Below are 24382 nucleotides of genomic sequence, written 5' to 3'. Positions count from 1 at the left end.
CACCACTGTAATACTTCCTGATGTGGGTGGAGCACAGAAGCATGGCAGGCGAGAGGTGATGTTTATCCAAAACTTTATTGAGCTTTTCAGCTTCCTTTCATCACTCACTCACACACACATGCATTGTGGTTGGGGAGAGAGCTCCCTTTCTCTGCTCTTTCTCTCCTTTTATGCTTCGTCCCCGTAACAAACAGTGACACACACACATTAATTGACAGCAGGTGGAATGACTTAGCCACTTACCTTCCCTGACCCCGCCCTCCATTCACAGACTGCTGCTTGAAGTTGCCTGAGTTTTGCAGTGAACCAGGGTTTATTGTTATTGTATATGTGGAAGGTTTTGGTAGGCACACACATAGCCTCACAAAAACTGATGTAAGATGTCAGAGTATCAGTCAGTTCATGCAGGTCTGAAGCTGCAGCCTCAAAAACACTCCAATCAGTGCAGTCAAAGCAGGCTTGTAGTTCCACTTTGGCCTCATCGGACCATCTCCTCACCGTCTTAACTACAGGCTTAGCAGATTTCAGCTTCTGCCTGTAGGACAGGATAAGATGAACCATACAATGATCAGATAGTCCCAAGGCTGCATGGGGGACAGAGTGGTATGAGTCCTTTAAAACAGTAACAATGGTCCAGAGTGTTAGAGTCCCTGGTGGGACACTTAATGTGCTGTTTATATTTTGGCAGTTCATGGCTGAGGTTTGCTCTGTTAAAGTCCCCCAAAACAATGAGCAAAGAGTCCGGGTGTTTTTTCTCCACATTGTTTATCTGGTCAGCCAGGTGTTGTAACGCCTCATTAATACACACCTGAGGGGGGATGTAGACTTCAACCAGAATAAACAAGGAAAACTCTCGCAGAGCATAAAACGGTTTGCAGTTTATGAATAATGACTCCAGATGAGGACTGCACGATTTGTTTAGAACTGTGACATCAATACACCAACCTTCGTTAATATAAAAACAGATTCCGCCTCCCCTCGTTTTCCACGTGAGCTCCGCTTCGTGGTCCGCTCGGTGCAGGTGAAATCCAGGCAGATGGAGAGAAGAGTCTGGGATGTGCTCACCGAGCCAGGTTTCGGTGAAGCACAAGGCAGCAGATCTGTTAAAATCCGTGTTAATTGAGTTGAGGAGCAGCAGTTCGTCCATCTTATTGGCCAGAGAGTGAACATTAGCCAGGTGAATAGATGGGAGCGCAGTGCGAAACCCCCGCTGCCTCAGTCTGATGAGCACGCCGGCTCGCTTCCACCGGTGTCTCCAGCGTCCTCAGCGTAATCCATAGAGAGCTGCTGCTCCTTCAAGAAGTAGCTCTGGAAAACTTTCCGGATCAAAGAAAACCGATGAAAAACTTTACTGGTGGTATTCCAATGTTTATAAGTTCTTCTCTGGAGTATGTGACCAGCGAAGGAGTGCAAAAAAACACAACAAATACACAAAAACATAGAAAGTACGAGAGACCGAAGTACCAAGGCAACCATCCGCGGCGCCATCTTGGGTGTGCTCATGCTACCTGCCATTTCTGCAATAATGGCTATAACACAACCACCCTTAAGCGTACAGAATTAGAAGAGAGTTGTCTGTGCCGAGTTACTTTGTTGGTGGTTATCAAGTTTACCAGGTTCGTGAAAAAAATCAAACAGTATATTATTCATAATATGCTTCAGAGCCATGTCATTTGATTGCATAGGCAGATGAGTATTTTAAGACCAAGGAAAATGTTTATTATTTATAATATACTAAAGAACAATGCTATTGCACTGATGTTATAGTCAAATAGGCAGTGTTTCATTATTCATTAAGATGAGGGCCCTAAAACACCTTTGCAAGATATTTCATCTGTAAAAGGACTTAGAGTACTGTGCAAAGAAATGCTGTAAAACAAAGATGCCTTCAAAATCATGAAATTAAATGTTTCTTCATTAAAAAATAAATACTTTAAAGAGCATGAAACAGTAATAAACTAAACAAAGTCAGTATTTGGTGTGGCAAACTTTTATTTATTAAATAAAAGTCTCAGGTACAATTTGTGCAGTTTTTAAGGAAATTGGCTGATAAGTTTTACTGAGCATCTTGGAAAACCTGCCAAAGTTCTTCTGGAGATTATGACCATGACACTTATGTAATATGTCTCTTATGTAATATGTTGCCTTCTTTACTGACATACAAACATTCTCCTGTATCTTTTTTTTTTAAATAATGCTTGGAAAAATATATTTTTGTACTGATTGAAAAATGCAGTCATAAAATTAACATCTATAACAAAACTTGCACTACAAAAGTAATTCTATCATTAAATTAATATCCAGAACAAGTGATTATTTGGCATTACAATGCTAAGAATATGATATAAAGTCTAAATCATGTTTGACTGATCCAGGATGAATCTGATGATCTAACAGGATTTCACAGCATTACAGATGGAATGTAGGTGCGTGTTTTCCCGAAACAGTTACAAAAGATTAAAGTTGATTCATTTGCATCGAAGCATTTTGATTTTTGACAAAATTAATTTAACATGAATGTTTGTGATTACCACGCTTGTTTTCTGCACTGGCAGACAGCTGAAGTTGAAACACTTTGTGACTCATGCACCCCACATACTTCAATCAGCAGGAATAAATCAGGCTCTCAAATACACTTCTGTTTCTTATGTTTAACCTGTGGTTTAAAATGACTTATTTGTGTATTGGTGAGAGTTCATCCTTGTGAGTAAGAACAGTTTCCTGCTAGATTTATTGTGTGATGGTAGCAACATAGATTCAAGGGTTTTTTTTGGGGGGAAATGGATGCTGAGGCTGGCAAATTTAGTAGTGGTGATTCATTTCAAAAACTCCTTAAGATGCAGATGGGCAGCTAGCAGTATTGCTGGTAGCATAGCTAAGACCCTGGACAAAAATGTGAGAAGTTGGTGTAAACCAAACATTGTGGAGAAAGCCATTTTTCCTTGAACTTTGGCAACAAGAGAAGCTGCCAATAGCCTATGGTTAAATCCAAGGTCAAATATGCAAGCTGCATCCAGCTGATCCAGGAGCTTGTCAATATGTGGTGTTGTATAGGTATCAAATTTAGAAACAGATGAAGACATTGCCACATATCTCGATTACTGACCTGCACTTTGTATGTTTCTGCCAGATTGGGAACAGCCTTGGAGAATAGATACTAAGAGCACGTATTCCATCTTCATTTTGGAGAGTTGGCCAGAAAGTGCCCCACAAACTTGCCTGGGCTCCGTTCCAGCTCTTTGGGGATCAGATGTGGTACTCTAGGGAAGAGAGGGGAGAAGACACAGACAGGTTAATATGGGCGGGAAAAACATAGGTCAACCATTGCAGAGTGTGAGTATCCAGCGTATGTGTGGGTGCTATTGCATCATAAGATGTAATGGCCTCTTAGTCTCCAATGTACCAACATTACCATGGGAAAGGGTGTAAGGTTGGGGGCATTTCCTATTTGCAAAATAAAATTTAGATTTTGTTTTTGATAAAGTTTAAATCGAAATTCTCTGATTACATTTTACATGGATCTGCAATATCACCCAATTAGTTATATAATATAAGAAATGTTTACAGTCTTCAAAGATAGTTTTGGGTAGTTGTAACATACCCTTCATGAAGTTAAAATAATAAAGTTCAGATTCTGCTCAGGGCGGCACGGTGGTGTAGTGGTTAGTGCTGTCGCCTCACAGCAAGAAGGTCCGGGTTCGAGCCCCGGGACCGACGAGGGCCTTTCTGTGCGGAGTTTGCATGTCCTCCCCGTGTCTGCGTGGGTTTCCTCCAGGTGCTCCGGTTTCCCCCACAGTCCAAAGACATGCAGGTTAGGTTAACTGGTGACTCTAAATTGACCGTAGGTGTGAATGTGAGTCTGAATGGGTATCTAAGTGTCAGCCCTGTGATGACCTGGCGACTTGTCCAGGGTGTACCCCGCCTTTCGCCTGTAGTCAGCTGGGATAGGCTCCAGCTTGCCTGCGACCCTGTAGAACAGGATAAAGCGGCTAGAGATGATGAGATGAGATTCCGCTCATCTATTCCCCCTGCACATTTTAGTGTTTTCCTGCTCTACCTCACATTAATACACTCAAACAAGGCTTGTTAATGAGTTAAGTCCAGTGTATTTGAGTAGGAAAAACAATAAAACATGAACTGCATGAGGCCTAGAGGAACAGTATGGGGAAACATAAGAGAAGAAGGGTCTAGAAGAGAAGACTAAGCTTTGAGATGCTAGAAACAGAAGATTAGAAGCTTCTGTTTATTTGCTTTTACAGCAGTAGCACAGATTTTTAGGGGTTGAACAGGTGGATTGAACCCACCTATGGTTTTGTGGCTATTCTGCAGGTCTGAACATAGAGAGAGGTTTAAATAATAGTACAAGTCACATATGGAACCTATTTAACAATGATGCTTGGGTAATTCAGTTTGTTTAAGTATGGGCTTTCTTGTCGATTTCCATGGTGGAGGCTCAAGCTACGCTTCATGGAAATGACAGCTTTGAAGACCAAATCAAACAAGCAACATAAAGGCAGCTACTTTAGCTGAAGTTATAGTGGACTGAGCTTAATGTGTGGAAATAAGGTCTTCAGTTGGCAACAACCATTCCACGTTTCTGCAAGTCCTAACACGTGGACACAAGCCCTAGCTTGTAAATCTCTTTCAGCGCTCGCTGGCTCTGCAGTCTTCCTGCTTTTTCTCTGCCAGATAAAAACATTGGCTCAAGTTTCCTGGAACTCATTTACGAACATTTCCATCAAAGAGAAATGGACCATTTGCGTAAATCAGTGCAAACCCAGCTTTATGCTCAGAGTGTTAATGTGTAACTCAGTTGCTGTGGATGTTCTGGGTTTCAGTAAGTGTTGTAAGAAAATATTTTTATTCCTGCTCTCTCCAACTGGTCAGGCAGCGTGTGGAGGAGTGAACTGGGACAGTGTAAGATTTTGCAGCTGTTCATGTCTTGGAGTGCATAACTGCTTGTAGTCATAGGAAATGCATCACTGCAGCTCAGCAGATTGGCGATGACTCACTGCGCTCTTTAACATATAAACCTCTGGAGGAACCGCTCACTTCTTGTGGCTGCACATTCTCACAGGCTCTGTGTGTCCACCCGCAAAAAAAACTTTGCCGTATTGTCCAACATTGGAGTATTGAAAAAATGAAAAACTTGTATTTATCAGTATTGCTTTTTACTATGTTCTCTGCAGTTTCCTCTTCTGTACTGCAGAGACGGATGGAATTTGTTGAGGCAATGGTGAGTACATCATTTTAATGATGGACTATTTGGGATATCATTACTGCCTTACATGATTTTCAGAGTGTTTGCCTGAGTGTTGGAGGATGAGTTGTGTAAGCAGTTATGCTTAGAATGTCATGGATAAGAAGTTCTCATGTGTGTTTGTGCAATCCAGACTTACCTGAGGCGGTATGGTTACCTCAACACACCACTGGACAAGGAGTCACAGGTAGACTTGAGTGAGGAGGCTATAAAAGAAGCCCTGAGGTAACATATCAAAAAATGCATGAATTTCCCAGTGAAGTTAATAAATATAACAGTAAATAGCATTTTACAAAAAAATATTGACAAACAATGAATTGATAACATACCATTATAGTATCTAAACAGAGCATTTTGTTAAGATATTATAATAGCAAAAATAAAGAAAATTTAACAAAACACTAACTCATAAAATTTGTTTTTATTGTATCAGATGTTGGTAATTATCTAAACCTTTTTGTGTTCATGTCAGTCTTTTTCAGAGAGTGTCAGGTTTGCCAGTCACTGGAATGGTTGACGAAGCGACAGTGTTGAAAATGAGGCAGCCACGCTGTGGGGTTGAGGATCCTTTCAATCAAAAATCCAATAAATATAGGCGATTTGGTGGTAAGCACTATTTTCCGTAGTTTATGTCCCTGGTTGATTCGCTTTATAATTGGTCCATGCCATTTCTAAAACCCGTAACTGGTAATTTCTTGGGGTGGCACGGTGGTGTAGTGGTTAGCGCTGTTGCCTCACATCAAGAAGGTCCTGGGTTCGAGCCCAGCGGCCGACGAGGGCCTTTCTGTGTGGAGTTTGCATGTTGTCCATGTGGGTCCCCTCCGGGTGCTCCGGTTTCCCCCACAGTCCAAAGACATGCAGGTTAGGCTAATTGGTGGCTCTAAATTGACCGCGAGTGTGAATGGTTGTCTGTGTCTATATGTTAGCCCTGCGATGACCTGGCGACTTGTCCAGGGTGTACCCCGCCTCTTGCCCATAGTCAGTTGGGACAGGCTCCAGCTTGCCTGTGACCCTGTTAGACAGAATAAGCGGCTACAGATGATGGATGGATGGTAATTTCTTACATCGATTGCATTTTTTTAAACCTGAACGGTCTGTAACATTTCCTACGAAGTGTCATAAACTATAAAATATTTGCTATGAACAATCATTTAGTTTTAATGAAAGGAGAACCTCTGGACAAGTAAGGTGCTGGAAGTCTTAAATGGTCAGTTATTTATTCCCTGTGGAAATTAAAATACCACATGAATGTTAACAGACTACTTTGTATTTCATTACAAGATAGAAATAACATTAATTTCAGTGAGGTAAATGGCATTTTACATATTTTAAGTGAAGGTGCAAAGCTAGAACATTTTGGCTCGGAAAACATGGAGTGTCTTTAATAATAGTGTATGTGGACTTCGATATGGTGAGAAAAACAAGTGTGAATGTAAACTGTAAAGTTTTGCTAAACTATCCATTTTTTTCTTTTGCTCAAAGCAAGATTCACTCTCAGCTAGTGAAACCTTGACATGTTTATAAAACAGCTGTTAAGAGAAGTGCTCTGTGCTAGATTCTAGGAAACTGACTCATCGAAAAGTGTGAGACTTTTTTTTTTCTTTTTACCTGTTGACATTTTCAAGATGGCAGGTTTGTCCTCTCAAAAATACACTTACAAAGTTGCAACGTTAGAAAGAGAACACAGTGTTTCAGGAGTTTTTCCACAGTGTCAGTTTACCATGCTGTTTTCATTTTTCAGGAATTTGGAGAAAAAGGAGTCTGACATATCGTATATACAACTACACACCTGATTTGGGGAAGGCTGCGACTCAGAGGGCCATTAGATTGGCTTTTAAGTACTGGAGTGATGTCACTCCATTAAGCTTTAAGGAGATTGAATATGGGCGTGCAGATATTAGGATCTCATTCCATGCCAGGACTGGCTGCCTAGCACCTTTTGATGGACCAGGTATGTCCCAGAATATAACCAATTCAATACATTATACTTAAAGAAACAATTTTGGGGGAAAAAAACTGAACTTGATCAGCTAAAAATATTTTGAATACAAAGTTTACTTACTTAGTTTTGTACTGGAGCCATGAGGCTAATGTAGGCAACAAGTAATGAAAGCTTACAGTATAACTACTAGTGTAGCACTATTCACAGGATATTTAAATTGTTACACACTTACCTTAAAAGACACAGGTTGACTCAGTAATACCATTCATACATTAACGGTTAATAAAATAACAGAATAATTCCAGCGTATGAAGATTCAGACCTGCAGTTTACAGCGTCACTGGCAGCTTCCTTTACTTTTAAACTACATTAACAAACCTCACATACCAAACATGTTCTGCTACATCTGTTAGAAGGGAAATATTGTGTAAATTTTACTTCACTATTTTATTTTTCATTAAACTATTCACATAGCCTTTAGAATGTCCATTCATGCTATATATTGCATTTTTCTATATCAAATTTGTAAATTTGTAGACATGCAGTAATTTTGCTGAGACTCACTTATGTTTTTGGAGGATCTTCTGCTGTATATTTCTTCTTTTTAGGGATTGCATAAAAATGTCACCCTGGAAGGGGAATAAAAAATAATTTAATGGTACAGGGTGTTGTTCAACAAGGCTCTAAAATGGGTTTATTTTACAAAACCATTTGACCAAGGATTTAGAGAAGTAGCGCTATATTATTTTAGAGTCAGTCAGACGTCTTGGTTGGAAAATGCAAAAGCACCAGAGTTAGCTGCTTTCCGCAAAACCAATGTTTCTTAAACGATGAGCTCAGACAGTCGGCTAGTGCCATTGGCTAACCTCTGAGAATCTTGATTAAAGGACTAGGGATAACGGAGCAAAGCCATTTCATACAAGGGTACTATTACCTTACCTGAGGGGAAAAAAGTCAGTGGTTTAAGGCCTTTAAGCACAACCTTCTCACCAGGTCTAATATTCTTATTAACCTAATTGACTACTTGGTAATTATCAGTCACATTGCTGCAGTCCTAGCAATACAACTGTAACATTAAAAAAAAACCACCCAGAGATAGTAAAAAAATTTTTTTTTAAAGCCATCTCAGTGTTGATTAATATGAAAAATTCCAATAAAAACGGAGCCTCAAAAGTCCTTCCCATGCTCATGGTAGCACAATAGTGTACACAGTAGTGATAAGCTTCATGAGTCATCAAAGGTGGAAAAAGTATGGAGAAATTATACTTATAAAAGTAAAAGCATAGATAATGGGTCAAAATCTTACTCATTTAAAAGTAGACGTATCCAGCAAAACAATGTACTCAAGTAAAAGTCAAAATGTTTCTACTTTGAAATGTACTCTTCTTTATTTGTCATGAGTGTGCAAGTATTCAATTTCAGTGACACTCAAGTAAATTACAATACTTAGAAATAGTACTTAAGTAAAATAAGGAACTAAAGTATTTTTCACTTATGAGTCACTGATTCAGCAACTCAGTTTTTAACAATTCAGTTCTTTCAAGCAAATCCACTGAAAAGTGGACAATTTTGATTGGTTTGATTCAGCATGACACTGGCTAGAACAAGTATAGAGATTTTTAAATTTAATTTTTTTGTCATATATATATATATATATATATTTTTTTTTTTTTGGGGGGGGGGGGGGGGGCTTTTTTTCACCTTTATTGGATAGGACAGTGCAGAGACAGGAAATGAGCAGGAGAGAGAGATGGGGAGAGATCGGGAAATAACCCCGGGCCGGAATCGAACCCGGGTCCCCGGATCCATGGCACAACGCCCCATATATATATATATATATATATATATATATATATATATATATATATAAAACATCAGAAAAACCTATCATTTTAATGCAGTGTGTACACTTTTTATATCATATATACACACCAGATGCCCTTGCCGAGTCCTACCCCTGGGACTGTTTTGTGTTATATATATGATATGAAAAGTGTACACACTGCGTTAAAATGATAGTTTTTTCTGATGTAAAAAAAAAAAGAGACCACGATAAATAATTACAAAACTTTTCCCACCTTTAATGTGACCTATAACCTGTACAATTCAATTGAAAAACAAACAAATCTGTTAGGGAGAAAAACATAAAAAATGTACAGTAAGCTGGTTGCATAAGTGTGCACACCCTTAAACTAATACTTTGTTGAAGCACCTTTTGATTTAATTACAGCATTCAGTCTTTTTGGGTCGGAGTCTATCAGCCTGCCACATCTAGACTTGGCAATATTTGCCCAAGCGCTCCAAATCTCAGATTGCGAGGGCATCTCTTGTGCACAGCCCTCTTCAGGTCACCCCACAGATTTTCAATTGGATTTAGGTCTGGGCTCTGGCTGGGCCGTTCCAAAACTTTTTGGGGGTCATTGTTGTGCTGAAAGATGAAATTCCGCTTCATCTTCAGCTTTCTAGCAGACACCTGAAGGTTTTGAGCCAAAATTGACTGGTATTTAGAACTGTACATAATTCCCTCCACCTTGACTAAAGCCCCTGTTCCAGCTGAAGAAAAACAACCCCAAAACATGATGCTGCCACCACCATGCTTCACCGTGGGGATGGTGTTCTTTTGGTGATGCGCAGTGTTGTTTTTGCACCAAACATACCTTTTGGAATTGTGGCCAAAAAGTTCAACCTTGGTTTCATCAGACCGTAACACATTTTCCCACATGCTTTTGGGAGAGTTGATGTATTTTTTTGCAAAATTTAGCTGGGCCTGGATGTTTTTCTTTGACCCTACCTCATAGTCCAGACATATGGAGAATACGGGAGATTGTAGTCGCATGTAGTACACACCCAGTACTTGCCAGAAATTCCTGTAGCTCCTTCAGTGTTGCTGTAGGCCGCTTGGCAGCCTCCCTGACCAGTTTTCGTCTTGTCTTTTCATCAATTTTAGAGGGACGTCCAGTTCTTGGTAATGTCACTGTTGTCTCATATTTTCTCCACTTCTTGATGACTGTCTTCACTGTGCTCCATGGTGTATCTAATGCCGTGGAAATGTTTTTGTCCCCTTCTCCTGACTGATACCTTTCAACAATGAGATCCCTTTGATGCTTTGTAAGCTCTCTGTGAACCCTGGCTTTTGCTGGAGGATGCAACTGAGTAAATGTCTGAACTTTATTTGGGGTTAATCAGAGTCATTTTAATTGATGGCAGGTGTGAACCCAAAAAGACTGAATGCTGTAATTAAATCAAAAGGTGCTTCAACAAAGTGTTAGTTTAAGGGTGTGCACGCTTATGCAACCAGCTTATTGTATGTTTTCTATTTTTTATGTTTTCTCCCCAAACAGATTTGTTTGTTTTTCAGTTGAAGTGTACAGGTTATAGGTCACATTAAAGGTGGGAAAAGTTTTGAAATAATTTATCGTGGTCTTATTATTATTTCTTTTTACATCAGAAAAACCTATCATTTTAACGGGGTGTGTACATTTTTATATCCACTGTAAGCATGTGGAAGAAATGTTTTATTGAAATGTTACTGGATTTTATTGGAAATTGCAACAAAATATAGTAGAATAACAAAATTTCCGTGGCAGAACAGACAGAATAAATGGCTAAAACAGTAAAGGTATATCCTGGCGACTTGTCCAGGGTGTACCCCGCCTTTCGCCTGTAGTCAGCTGGGATAGGCTCCAGCTTGCCTGCGACCCTGTAGTACAGGATAAAGCGGCTAGAGATAATGAGATGAGATGACATCTTGTACATAGTTGGAGGCAGAATGGAGATGCCTTTGTGTTGTGTGAACATACATTAGACTGTGGAAAATTTTATCATCATGGCTATGCATTAGTGATGTCCCACATTAGTTGAGCTCTTAAGCTGGTAGATGTGTGGGCAATGTCCCCAACTCATTACAGTCCTGTTTAATGAACTTTACTACCATACACACTATCTAACTATCTCATCAATGCTGACAATGAAATTAAACTTCTTAGTTTGAACAACACTGTTTTGACCTGAACATAACCCAAGGTTAATCAGCATAATCCCATCTTGTCTGTAGGTAATGTACTTGCTCATGCCGAAGCCCCTCCATCAGGGATCGTACATTTTGATGAGGATGAGTTGTGGACTGAAGGAAAATACTATGGCTCTAACCTGCGAATTGTGGCGGCTCATGAGATCGGCCATGCACTCGGTTTGGGTCACTCTCAATACAGTGACGCGCTCATGGCTTCACACTACTCTGGCTATAAGGTCAACTTCAGACTGCACCCTGATGACATCAGAGGCATCCAGGCATTATATGGTGAGGTTAAGGTTGTACATTTTGTCATATAAATGCAAATTTAATTAATTAAAGCCTTCAAAAGCCACCACCACGGTACAGTGGTTAGCACTGTTGCCTCATAGCCAAAAGGTTCTGGGTTTGAGCCCAGCGGCCAACGGGGGCCTTTCTGTATGGAGTTTGCATAAATACAGAGAGGAATTTCACTGTGCGTATGTGTGAAATAAAGTTGTTCTTGTTATCTCAATATTTAGCTACAAAAAGCATTTTTATGCAAACAGGGGTTAAGGGACATCTTGTTTGTGAATCACAATGATATCACACCTTGACAGGTCCCACAATAATCCCAGACATTTGTACAGCGCCTTTGTCATTGAGTAGGTTTGCAATTTTCTGGAAAATCTGAATAAATTCCACTTTCTCCATTCAGGTAAAAGGACCTCCAATACCATCACAGATGAGGACATTCATGCCTTGCGCCCCACAACCATACCACCTTTCCCACGAGTTGATGTTCCAGATCCATGTGATGCCAAACTTGATGCCATAATGCTAGGTAGGAAAGGGTGCCCTCAATTACACCAAGTTTACAGTTGAGAAGTCTAATTTAATGACAGTTAAATATCATCTCGGTTTCTGTCAGGTCCTTGGCGGAAGACCTTTGCTTTTAGTGGGGATTACATGTGGACGATCACAGATATGGGACATAATGCTCCAATAAAGATCAAGCAGCTGTGGAAAGGCCTGCCAGGGAACCTGAACGCTGCCGTGTACTCACCAAGAACCAACAAGACTTACTTCTTCAAAGGTAGCACATACATAATGTTGTTTTTATCACAGAGTGAAATTATAATATGGCATCATTCAAACAGCAGTTGGAGACACAGACAGACACTCACTCACTCATACTACATGGCCAAAAGTTCATAAACACCTGACCATCACACCCATATGGGTGGTATGGTGGTGTAGTGGTTAGTGCTGTCGCCTCACAGCAAGAAGGTTCTGGGTTCGAGTCCAGTGGCCAACGGGAGCCTGTCTGTGTGGGTTTCCACCGGGTGCTCCAGTTTCCCACACAGTTCAAAGACGTGGTTAGGTTAACATGGGGCAGTCTTGGGCTAAAGTGCCCTTGAGCAAGGCACCTAACCCCCAACTGTTCCCTGGACACTGCTCTGGGTATGTGTGTGTGCTCATTTGTGTATGCATGCCTGTTTTCATGGCTTCAGATGGGTTAAACGCAGAAGACAAATTTCACTGTGCTTGAGTGTGCATGTGACAAATAAAGTCGTCTTCTTCTTCATATACCCTTTGAACATCCCATTCCATATTTAACCCTACTTTGCTGTTATAAATACCTCTACTCTTCTGAGAAGGCTTTCCACTAGATTTTGGAGCATGGTTGTGGAGCATCACCCATTCAGCCACAAGAGAAGTAATGAGGTCAGGCACTGATGTCAGGCGAGGAACCCTGGGGCATAATCACCATTGACAGCTCATCCCAATGGTGTTCAATGGGGTTGAGGTCAGGGCTTTGTGCAGACTGCTCGAGTTCTTCCACTGCAACCTTGGCAGTCTCTGAAACTGTACTGGGGGGATGAACATTGTTCTTCCAAAAGATTGTTGGTATTTAGCGCTGTCTAACACACCATTCCAAAATTTCCCATCGGCGTTCATTTGGTGGAAATCTGGTGACTCTGAAGGCCATAGCAGATGATTTACATCATTTTTACTTTCGTCAAACCATTCAGTGAGCCCTCATTCCCTGTGAACTTTGTTGTTCTGTCACTCTGTTGATAGATAGAAAGGTAGATAGACAGATAGAAATAGATGAATATATTGGATAGAGAGGCAGACTAGATAGATAGCTATATTATTGTTTGTGCAACCGAGTTATATCTATCTGGCCGTTCATCAAAAACTGGTACATGGATGATAACTGTCTATAACCAGAAATTATTATTTTGTTAGAAAATTAGCCAGAATTATAAAAATATAGGTAGATGTATAAACAAGTTCCAGTCAGCATACCTACTAAACAGGATGTTGTGAATAATAGTTCTTGTGCCATGGGAAACGTAGCCAGGCTGTGTTCCCCAAACTTTGCGTCTCAGGAAGTTTATATGATTATTATTTAGCTGCATAATGACGAACAGATGTGAGTCACTGTGTTTCTGGATGCTATGTCCAAAACTCTGTCATGACTCAGAGATGTGTCAGAACAGAAAATGTGAATCTCATAACTGACTAAATACCCGGAGACGGACGACTGTAGTGCGCCGGGTCTCATTTATTGCAATGGAAATATTTATATGGGAAAATGAATAAACATGGGCGCTCAGACAGCAGGGTTAAATCCTAATGCAAGATTCAGGGGCTTCGTACAGCTGGGTTACAAATTTACAACATATTCCCGTCAGAGACACAACATCTGTTTAGGGTAACAAGATAAGATTTTTAGTTGATATATAGACAGATTCATGGAGCAATTGGTAAGAAAGGCTGAGAGATAAAAGACAGTCTAAAAGATATATAGGCAGATAGACAGAGACAACCACGCTTACAGATGGTCCAAAACGCTGCAGCTAGGCTCCTTACTGGTACAAAGAAAAGGCAACACATTACTCCCATCCTAGCACAGCTACACTGGTTACCTGTGAGGTATAGAATTGATTTTAAAGTATTGTTGTTCGTTTTTAAAGCCTTAAATGGTCTGGCCCCTCAGTACATTTCTGATCTCCTCACACCTTGTTCTGGTCCCATATCCCTCAGGTCTTCATCACAACTTCTTTTTTCAGTGCCCCGCATACGCCTAAAAACCAAAGGTGACAGAGCCTTCTCTGTTGCTGCCCCTAAGCTCTGGAACAGTCTTCCTATATATGTCAGATCCTCTCCCACCATTGATTGTTTTAAATCCAATTTAAAGACGCATTTTTTCTCCCTTGCTTTTGGCACAATCTGAGGTAGTAATTTCTATTTTCATTTTTTAATTTTGATTTTATTTTCAATTTTAATTGGTGATGTCAAGTCTACCCTTTTTAATTATTTTAACTACTTTTATAAATTGTTTTGTTTATTTATCTTTATATTTTACATATTTATGCCATTTTTCTACACTTTCTTGGTAGCTTCGGTTTTAATCTAGTCCAATTTTGCTATTTATTCTGTTTCCTTGTAAACGTTGTTCCAAATCTTGTGTTATGTTGTGAAGCACTTTGGGGCCAACTTTGTTGTATTTAAATGTGCTATATAAATAAAATGACTTGACTTGACCATACAAGTAGATGGATAAAAAAATGAACAATATGCAGATAGCCCTGTGATGACCTGGCGACTTGTCCAGGGTGTACCCCGCCTTTCGCCCATAGTCAGCTGGGATAGGCTCCAGCTTGCCTGCGACCCTGTAGAACAGGATAAAGCGGCTAGAGATAATGAGATGAGATGAGATGAGATGAGATATGCAGATAGGTACACAAAGACAGATGGATGGGTCAAGACATGCCAGTAGATAGACACATGTATTGAAAGAATCTGTGCTAAGGTGCATTGAAACTGTTCTTGCAGCTTGTGGTGACCCTACAGTAAATCTCTCAAAGACAGTGTGTAATTTTTCATCTTTCTGTAGAAGGACATAGACAGAGTAGTAGACAGAAGTAGACAGAAAGAAAGATGATCATGATGATGACAGACAGATATATAGACCAAGATATAGGGATAAAGTACAGTACTGTGCAAAAGTCTTAGGCACATGTAAAAAAATGCTGTAGACCAAAAATGGCTTAAAATTATGAAATTAAATGTTTCAACATTTTAAAAAAAATACTATAAACAGCAGTAAGCCATAATAAATGAAACAAAGTCAATATTTGGTGTGAGATGACCCTTTGGTTTAAAAAAAAAAAATTAGGTACAATGAGTACAGGGCGGCACGGTGGTGTAGTGGTTAGCGCTGTCGCCTCACAGCAAGAAGGTCCTGGGTTCGAGCCCCATGGCTGGCGAGGGCCTTTCTGTGCGGAGTTTGCGTGTTCTCCCCGTGTCCGCGTGGGTTTCCTCCGGGTGCTCCGGTTTCCCCCACAGTCCAAAGACATGCAGGTTAGGTTAACTGGTGACTCTAAATTGACCGTAGGTGTGAATGTGAGTGGTTGTCTGTGTCTATGTGTCAGCCCTGTGATGACCTGGCGACTTGTCCAGGGTGTACCCCGCCTTTCACCCGTAGTCAGCTGGGATAGGCTCCAGCTTGCCTGCGACCCTGTAGAACAGGATAAAGCGGCTACAGATAATGAGATGAGACAATGAGTACGGTTTTATAAGGAAAGGTTTTACTGAGCATCTTACAGAACCAGCCACAGTTCTTCTGGACACTTTGACTGTCACACTCGCTTCTTAATTTTGCACCAAAACCCAGTAGCAGAAGAAAAGTGCTCTCTTATGGAATATGCTGCTCAGATACAAACTCCCCCCCGTAACATTTAATTTTGTGCTGAAAAACAAACGTTTGGAACGCTAAAATGTTTTTGGACTGACTCGATAATGTAGACATCATAAAATAGGAATCTGTAACAAAGTTTGTATGAAAAAATAGGGGGCCTAAGACTTTTGCACAGTACTGTAGATAATTAGATAGATATGCAGTACAGGTAAATATAGTGTCAGATACACTACCGTTCAAAAGTTTGGGGTCACCCAGACAATTTTGTGTTTTCCATGAAAAGCCACACTTTTATTTCCCACCATAAGTTGTAAAATGAATAGAAAATATAGTCAAGACATTTTTCTGGCCATTTTGAGCATTTAATCGACCCCACAAATGTGATGCTCCAGAAACTCAATCTGCTCAAAGGAAGGTCAGTTTTATAGCTTCTCTAAAGAGCTCAACTGTTTTCAGCTGTGCTAACATGATTGTACAAGGGTTTTCTAATCATCCATTAGCCTTCTGAGGCAATGAGCAAACACATTGTACCATTAGAACACTGGAGTGAGAGTTGCTGGAAATGGGCCTCTATACACCTATGGAGATATTGCACCAAAAACCAGACATTTGCAGCTAGAATAGTCATTTACCACATTAGCAATGTATAGAGTGGATTTCTGATTAGTTTAAAGTGATCTTCATTGAAACGAACAGTGCTTTTCTTTCAAAAATAAGGACATTTCAAAGTGACCCCAAACTTTTGAACGGTAGTGTAGACAGACAGATAGATAAAGAAAAGACAGATATAGACAGGCAGGTAGGTACAGACAGGCAGATTTTTGTGATTAAAAAACATTAAATCATATTTTTGTTATTGTTCTGCATAGTTATGAGAAGTTAATCATATATCTACACTCAGAGCTGTGTGTCAACTCCTCAGGTTTCTGATTATTCTCTGTTCCTCTGTAGGTGATAAAGTTTGGCGCTACACAAACTTCCAGCTTGACTTCGGCTACCCCAAACAGTTGACCAGAATCCCAGCTAACATTGATGCTGCTTTGTACCTTGAGAAGAACAAAAAGATTTTCTTCTTCAAGGTAACGTGAAGCAACATGCAAATGTGGCCCTTTCAATGCCTTCCTGATTTATCTGATTAAGTAAAACCCATGATCACAAGGGGGCAGTCACATTCCAGGCAGAAAACAGAAAAAAAAACCCTCACTCTGGATTTGGGCCTTCAGTTGAGTCTGAGCTCCACTCAGTGTGATTATTTACAGAGTGAAGTTAGTGTAGTGTTTTATTGCTCGTTCCCCGCCACACACATTACTAGGTGTTTGTCAGTACAATTTACTAGTTTTTATGCCACTTTTGTTTCAGAATCAGTGTCCTTTTTTATTTTCCACACAGTGCACCATTTTAATGATTTTTCCAAAAATCATATTCACTGAATAATACATAGGTCTAGCATTTTCCTACAGAGCTCAGGATACACATTACTTTTAGAATGAAATGCTGGACCAGTCAAAAGTTTTTGACTTTTAATTCAATGGGTTTTTTTCTTTATTTTTAATTAATGAAAAGACACTTTGGGTGGCACGGTGGTGTAGTGTCGCGCGCTCATTCTCTTTTGTGTTCTTGGTCTCAGAGCTGCACGAAACAGACACAGAAGACAGAATCAACGTTTAACATAATTAACAATGGCGGCACGGTGGTGTAGTGGTTAGCTCTGTCGCCTCACAGCAAGAAGGTCCTGGGTCCCGACGAGGGCCTTTCTGTGCGGAGTTTGCATGTTCTCCCCGTGTCCGCGTGGGTTTCCTCCGGGTGCTCCGGTTTCCCCCACAGTCCAAAGACATGCAGGTTAGGTTAACTGGTGACTCTAAATTGACCGTAGGTGTGAATGAGAGTGTGAATGGTTGTCTGTGTCTATGTGTCAGCCCTGTGATGACCTGGCGACTTGTCCAGGGTGTACCCCACCTTTCGCCCGTAGTCAGCTGGGATAGGCTCCAGCTCCCTGTGCCCCTGTAGAACAGGATAAGTGGCTACAGATAATGGATGGATGGATGAAAAGACACTTCATATCTTAAAGTAATGATGGATGTTGTTTCTGTATTTAGTTGTTTGGTTCTTGACATAATACAGATTAATACAGTTGTGTTATAGAGCTATTTACTGTATATTTACTATTTGGTCTCAAATGCACTAAGAAGGCAAGAAGTTCCACTAATTAACTTTTGACGAGGCACCTGTTAATTGAAAAGCATTCCAGGTAACTACCTCATGAAGCTGGTTAAGACAATGCCAATACTGTGCAAAGCGTCAAGGTAAACGGTGACTACATTGAAGAACCCAATATATGAAATACACAATGTTTTTATCCACACACACAAGCCATAAAATTAAAAACACTGACCGGTAAAGCGATTATGTTGTTACAGTGGCACTTGTCAAGGGGTGGGATATATTAGGCAGCAAGAGAACAGTCAGTTCTTGAAGTTGATGTGTTGGAAGCAGGAAAAATGGGCAAGCGTAAGGATCTGAGCGACTTTGACAAGGGCCAAACTATGATGGCTAGATGACTGGGTTTCCAAAATGACACGTCTTGTGGGGTGTTCCCGGTATGCAGTGGTTAGTACCTACCAAAAGTGGACCAAAGGAAGGACAACCGGTGAACCAGTGACAGGGTCATGGGTGTTGAAGGCTCATTGATTCACATGGGGCATGAAGTCCAAACCTACAGAAGAGCTACTGTAGCACAAACTGCTGTAAAAGATAATGCTGACATCTTTCTGCTTTAGCCAGCATTGTGTGTATGTGTAATGTAATATATATATATATATATATATATATATATATATATATATATATAAAATAAACAATTTTTTTTTTACACAGACAACCTCAAATCAGAAAAAGTTGGGACAGTATGGAAAATGCAAATATAAAAGAGAGCACTGATTTCTAAATTTACTTTGGCTTCTATTTCATTGCAGACAGTATGAACCCAAGATATACTGATATTTTTTTTTTTCCTGGTCAACTTCATTCCACTTGTTTATATCCCTTCCTGCATTTCAGATCTGCAACACATTCCAAAAAAAATTGTGACAAGGGTATGTTAGGGCTAATAATGAGGTAAAACAAGTAGTGATGTGAAACAGGTGATGTCAACAGGTAATTGTAATCATGAGTTAGTACAAAATCAACATGCAGGAAAGGCCTAGTCTTCGAGGAGCCGAGGGCCAAGGATCTCCAGTTTGTCAACAAATGCATGAGAAAACTATTGAAACGTGTAAAAGCAATGTTCCTTAGAGAAAGATAGGAAGGGATTTGGATATTTCACCCTCTATAGTGCATAATATTAAACGACTCAAAGAATCTGGAGGAATTTCGGTGTGTAAAAGGCAAGGGCGCAAGCCAAAGCTGAACAGCCTTGATCTCCAAACCCTCAGACAGCACTGCATCAAGAACCATCATTCATCTACAGCTGATATAACCACACGGGCTCAGGATTACGTTGGCAAACCTTTGTCAAACACTAAAATATCCATAAATGCCGGTTAAAACTTTACTGTGCAAAAAAGAAGCCTCGTGTTAACTGTGTCCAGAAGTGCTGTCGACTTCTCTGGGTTTGACCATCACACAATGGAAATGTGTGTTGTAGTCAGACGGATCAGTATTCCAGGGTTTGTTTGTTTTTTGACCATCCAGCCTGTGACCAGCAACAAGTCCAAAAACCAGGATGTGTAATGATATGGGGTTGTGTCAGTGCCCTTGGCAAGATAACTTACACTTCTGTCATGGCAGCATTCATGCAGAACAGTACATTGAGATTTTGGAGCTTTAGAGATTTATGCTGCGTACAAGATGACATCTTTTTCTAGGGATATTTCAACAAGAGAATGCAAAACCACATATTCTCAACACGTTACAAAGGCATAGCTGTGGAAGAAGAGGGTGTCTGTCCCCTCTGTCCCCAATAGAGAACGTGTGGTGAATTTTGAAATGAAAAATATGACGACCCCATACAGTTAAGTGTTATGAGAAGAAATGGCAACATTACTAAGTAGTAAATGCTTTACCGTCCCAATTTTTTTTTAAATGTGTTGCAAGAATCAAAATTGAAATATCTTTATTTTGAAAAAACAATGAAATTCATGAGCCAACACATTAAATAATGTTGCTGGATTATTTTGAGTGCAATACAGGTCAAATCTCATCTCATCTCATTTCTGTAGCCAGGAGACATGCTCATTCCCGTTTATACATTTTCATTCCTGACCTAACTGGAGAAACTTCTTTTGCACCATGAAAATACTTATTGGACTCTTTCTGAAAATACTTAATTATGTTTGGGCCGAATTACCCGTTGAAGCTCATCTCATCTCATTATCTCTAGCTGCTTTATCCTGTTCTACAGGGTCGCAGGCAAGCTGGAGCCTATCCCAGCTGACTACGGGCGAAAGGCGGGGTACACCCTGGACAAGGCGCCAGGTCATCACAGGGCTGACACATAGACACAGACAACCACTCACATTCACACCTACGGTCAATTTAGAGTCACCGGTTAATCTAACCTGCATGTCTTTGGACTGTGGGGGAAACCAGAGCACCCGGAGGAAACCCACGCAGACACGGGGAGAACATGCAAACTCCACACAGAAAGGCCCTCGCCGGCCCCGGGGCTCGAACCCGGACCTTCTTGCTGTGAGGCGACAGCGCTAACCACTACACCACCGCGCCGCCCACAGGTCAAATATTATTTACAAAACCAATTAATCTCAATTTCAACATACTGTCCCAACTTTTACTGATTTGGGTTTGTAAAGTCCATACTGTGTGTTATTTCATAGTTGTGATGTCTTCAGTATTGTTCTACAATCTAGAAAATAGTCAAAATACAGAAAAACCTGTGAATAAGTAGGTGTCCAAACTTTTGACTGGTACTGTACATAAAATCAATTTTCTGTTGTGCTCAGAAACGCATTGCTTTTGCCTGTCGGTATTCTTTTTAATAACTAGGAATATTCATGCCAACTACTTTAAACTTTTGATCGAACACTACTGATCTTATATCATTTGCTATGCTTTTCATTTTAGTGTGTAATATTTGTACAATCTTTCTTTTATTTATTCATTAATAACTAGCCTATGCACTAGGTTATTTTGTAGTAAACTTATTACTGTACATCGTCTTTCCCCAGGGCTCGGGGTTTTGGCAATGGGATGAAATGGTGTATAATGACCTGAGCATTTACCCCAAACCCATTTCCCGCCTCTTTACCGGCGTTCCATCCAACCTGGACGCCGCCTTTACGTGGACCAACGGCAAGGCGTACTTCTTTAAAGGTGATAAATATTGGCGCATAAATGAGCAGCTAATGGTGGATCCAGGTTATCCGTTCAGTAAACGGGAGCGGTGGATGAGATGCACCCACTGAGAGTTTGATGAAGAGCGAAAGAGCATTTTCAACACCTTACGGCTTTAAACTGCATAAGAGTCATGGAAATGAGCACTGTTGAAACGCATGCTGTTGTGATTTACTTTCAACGAGTTCACAGAGGAAAAGTGTGCCCACTTTTTTGCACGTGCCCTTTCTTTCACTCTCTTGCAGTCTGTTGAGTAGACGTGCCAATATTACATTTTGCCTAACTATAGTTCACAATATTGCATTTTAAAATTACCGTTACATTAATCCTGGAATCTGAAAAACCTTTTAACACGCGTATAATTTTTGCACTCTCATTGTAACATTGCCCAATTGTTAGTGCTTCTATAGTTGTCAAACTGCTCCAGAGGTTACGGTACTGTAGTTTGCCCATTTGTTAATCATTTTAGTGGACAATACAAAAAAAAAGAAAAAGAAAACCATCTGAATGTGTTGTCAGCCTTCTCTAAAATGTGAATATCGTGACCACATTTTGAAGTGTCAGTGCTGGCAATATTGTCCAAGCTAATTATTGTGTTATATATTATTACAGTTTATTGACACATCTCCAGTTGTGATAAACGTTGTAGCAGATCATCAGGGAGGAGGAAAGGAGTGATAAATTTGTCTCTGTATCTCAAACCATTTCTATCATGAACTTAGGTTTAGTTGATGAGCAACTTTTCATTTATTCTTTCAGTAAAAGAGTGTATAAAGAGCTGGGTTCAGTCTATTATCGTCTATCCCTAGTGGTTTACATTTTGGTGTTTAGCTTCCTTTTGAAAATGTAAAGGCTGTTCTTTCCCAGAAGAAACCCCCACCACGCATGGGCTTGGTGTTTGGTCTGGTGCTTGGTGAGAGGAGGAGATGTGTGCATCCTCTCCTTGTGTTCCTGCTTAGATTTTTGAGAATATAATTATTATTAATGAACATTTCAGTTTCAGGGGTTTATTTGCTCAGTTTGAAGTCATGCTTTTGCTAATTTCAGGGACTATACTGTACTGTCAATGCACTGAGAGAGAAAACATAGGAGGTGCGATCAAAAAGTTCCAGGACTGTTCCTGTTGTGAACGGAGTGTGGCAAGGGTCATGTGCATGCAGCAGGAGCGAACAGTACCTCTCTTGAGTCAATATGCCATGTAACATCATGCTGTCAATATCAGGACGTGCGTCATGTGCATCAAGAGGGGCCAAAGGTCATCCTCCAGTGATGTCTTGAAACGTGACTGCCACTCAGAACACCTCGCCCAGCTTATTGCTTCATTGCCGAAGACTTTCTGAAGCATTTCCAGGGTCTCCATTGCAGATTCCTCACGTTTGATACAAAATTTGATGTTTGCTCTCTGGTCCATAGTGAAATTGATAACATACATGTGCACATAGTCACAAAAACATGTGCAACACATGTCCCGATACTGGCAGGGCGAGGTCACGCTGCATGTGCATGACCTTGCCACGCTACGTTCGTTTGCAAGAGGAACAGTCCTGAAACATTTTGATCGTAGCTCGTACAAGTATGATTTACATTTTAGTGCCATGAGATCATGTAGCAATACACACATCTGCAGCCGAAATGGAAAATATCGATGCATATTCAAGACCAGCAACAGAGTGGGCACTACTGAGGCTTTGACTCCTGCTGTACATGCTTCTCAGGTGAAGATAAGACAGTATAAAAGCTAGTTTTTTTGTTTCTATGTTTTCTGCATAGATCATCTGAATTATTTAAAACCAATCTTGCCATCTGACTCCATTAGAATCTGTGACCTATAATTATTTATACAAAACGTACACATTTGGATATGCGACAGCTCTATAGATACGTGAAGATCTTGTCCAAGTGTAAAAAATTGGTGGTGGGAAGTTTTCTTCATTTCATTGTCTATTTTTTTTTCTTTTAAGAATTCAGTAATTATTCATTCTGTCCTATAATAAATCATTTCAGTTTAATTTGATACCAGACCATGTTCCCATTTGTAGGTGCAAAAATGCATGCTTCTTTCCAGACTATTTTAACTGTATGGACCAATTTTGTACTTCTGACTTGTAATGAATTGTTTCAAGTTTGATTTGATATGATATCAGATCGTGTTTCTAAGAATTTCATTTATATTACTAATAAATTTTAACATAAGAGCACAAATTGTTTTTTTCTTTTAAAATTCGTTCATTCTACAGCTTGCTTAATTAGACTTATTTTATATATATATATAGAAAAACTGGAATTAAATATTTTATTGTACAATGTATTATTTTAAAGTTTGGCTTAAGTTTAATTTATTCTTTTTTTTTTAATACAAGTGGAAGGGGATTCACCATCTCTAACTTAAATTTAAAGTTTTTGTTAGTACTTTACTATTAACAGTACAATTAACAACTGCTAATTTTTAAAAAACTTTTCTTTCCTTTCATTCTTTGACTGCACACTTCCACTCATTCCCAAAAATTAGTCAGAGCATGACATCACTGTAATGGCTCATGAGAAACGGCAGATAAAATGTGAGTGTTGGATGTTTAAGGATTTCAGACCCTCTCATACAGTGATAACCTCAAACCATACGACCTCCAAACCCACAGTGCAGTGGAGCTTTCTCTGTCAGGGATAGTTTCCATTTTACATTTCTTCATTTTACACATTCAAAGAATTTATTCAAAAGAAGCCTTTCAGTAAAAACAAAATTTAATAAACTAAACTATACACACACTAATTCAGTATTCATCAAAAATGAGACTCAAACACTTAGGAAGTTTATAATTTCCTATAAAAAAATTATACAATCTAAATTTGTATAATTGACTGGAAAAAAACCACCCCATTAGCTATTCTTAATGACAGTTCATGCTGTAAAGTGTGTGTGTGTGCATATTAGCAAGTAGCAAAGCAACAGGAGACCATTATTTTAAAGTTCACATGGAGCAACAGCAACAATATATTGGGCAAAAAGCAAATGGATATCTTTCTTCTTTTTAACGTAAAATTAGTTACGACTCAAAAGTGACAATTTAAATTCCGTATGAAATAAAGTTTACTGGAGCCAATCTCCGATATCCCTAAAATTGTCCTCTC

The 24382-nt window shown here is 39.8% G+C and overlaps 1 protein-coding gene across 1 annotated transcript; it reads left to right on the top strand.

Moving 5' to 3' along the window:
- Window positions 1-4709: 4709 nt before the first annotated feature.
- mmp19 (matrix metallopeptidase 19) lies at window positions 4710-23409 on the top strand. Its single transcript, XM_060909951.1, has 9 exons — window positions 4710-5236; window positions 5394-5485; window positions 5733-5866; window positions 7002-7211; window positions 11257-11502; window positions 11912-12037; window positions 12125-12289; window positions 16859-16986; window positions 21091-23409. Exons 1-9 carry the CDS (start codon window positions 5141-5143, stop codon window positions 21325-21327), a joined length of 1434 nt encoding a protein of 477 aa, XP_060765934.1. The 5' UTR covers window positions 4710-5140; the 3' UTR covers window positions 21328-23409.
- The last annotated feature ends 973 nt before the right edge of the window (window positions 23410-24382 follow it).

This window comes from Neoarius graeffei, chromosome 26 (genome assembly GCF_027579695.1).
Source record: "Neoarius graeffei isolate fNeoGra1 chromosome 26, fNeoGra1.pri, whole genome shotgun sequence".
NCBI classification, from domain to species: Eukaryota; Metazoa; Chordata; class Actinopteri; order Siluriformes; family Ariidae; genus Neoarius; species Neoarius graeffei.
Note: the sequence above shows the minus strand (reverse complement) of the source record. Positions and strands in the feature narration are given on the sequence as shown.

What these genes read in the sequence shown, in the direction of transcription:
- mmp19 (XM_060909951.1), top strand. Translation starts at nt 5,141, where the DNA reads ATGAAAAACTTGTATTTATCAGTATTGCTTTTTACTATGTTCTCTGCA. An exon ending in TGGAATTTGTTGAGGCAATG is followed by an intron (nt 5,237 to 5,393) that starts GTGAGTACATCA and finishes TGTGCAATCCAG; the next exon opens with ACTTACCTGAGGCGGTATGG. An exon ending in AAAAGATTTTCTTCTTCAAG is followed by an intron (nt 16,987 to 21,090) that starts GTAACGTGAAGC and finishes GTCTTTCCCCAG; the next exon opens with GGCTCGGGGTTTTGGCAATG.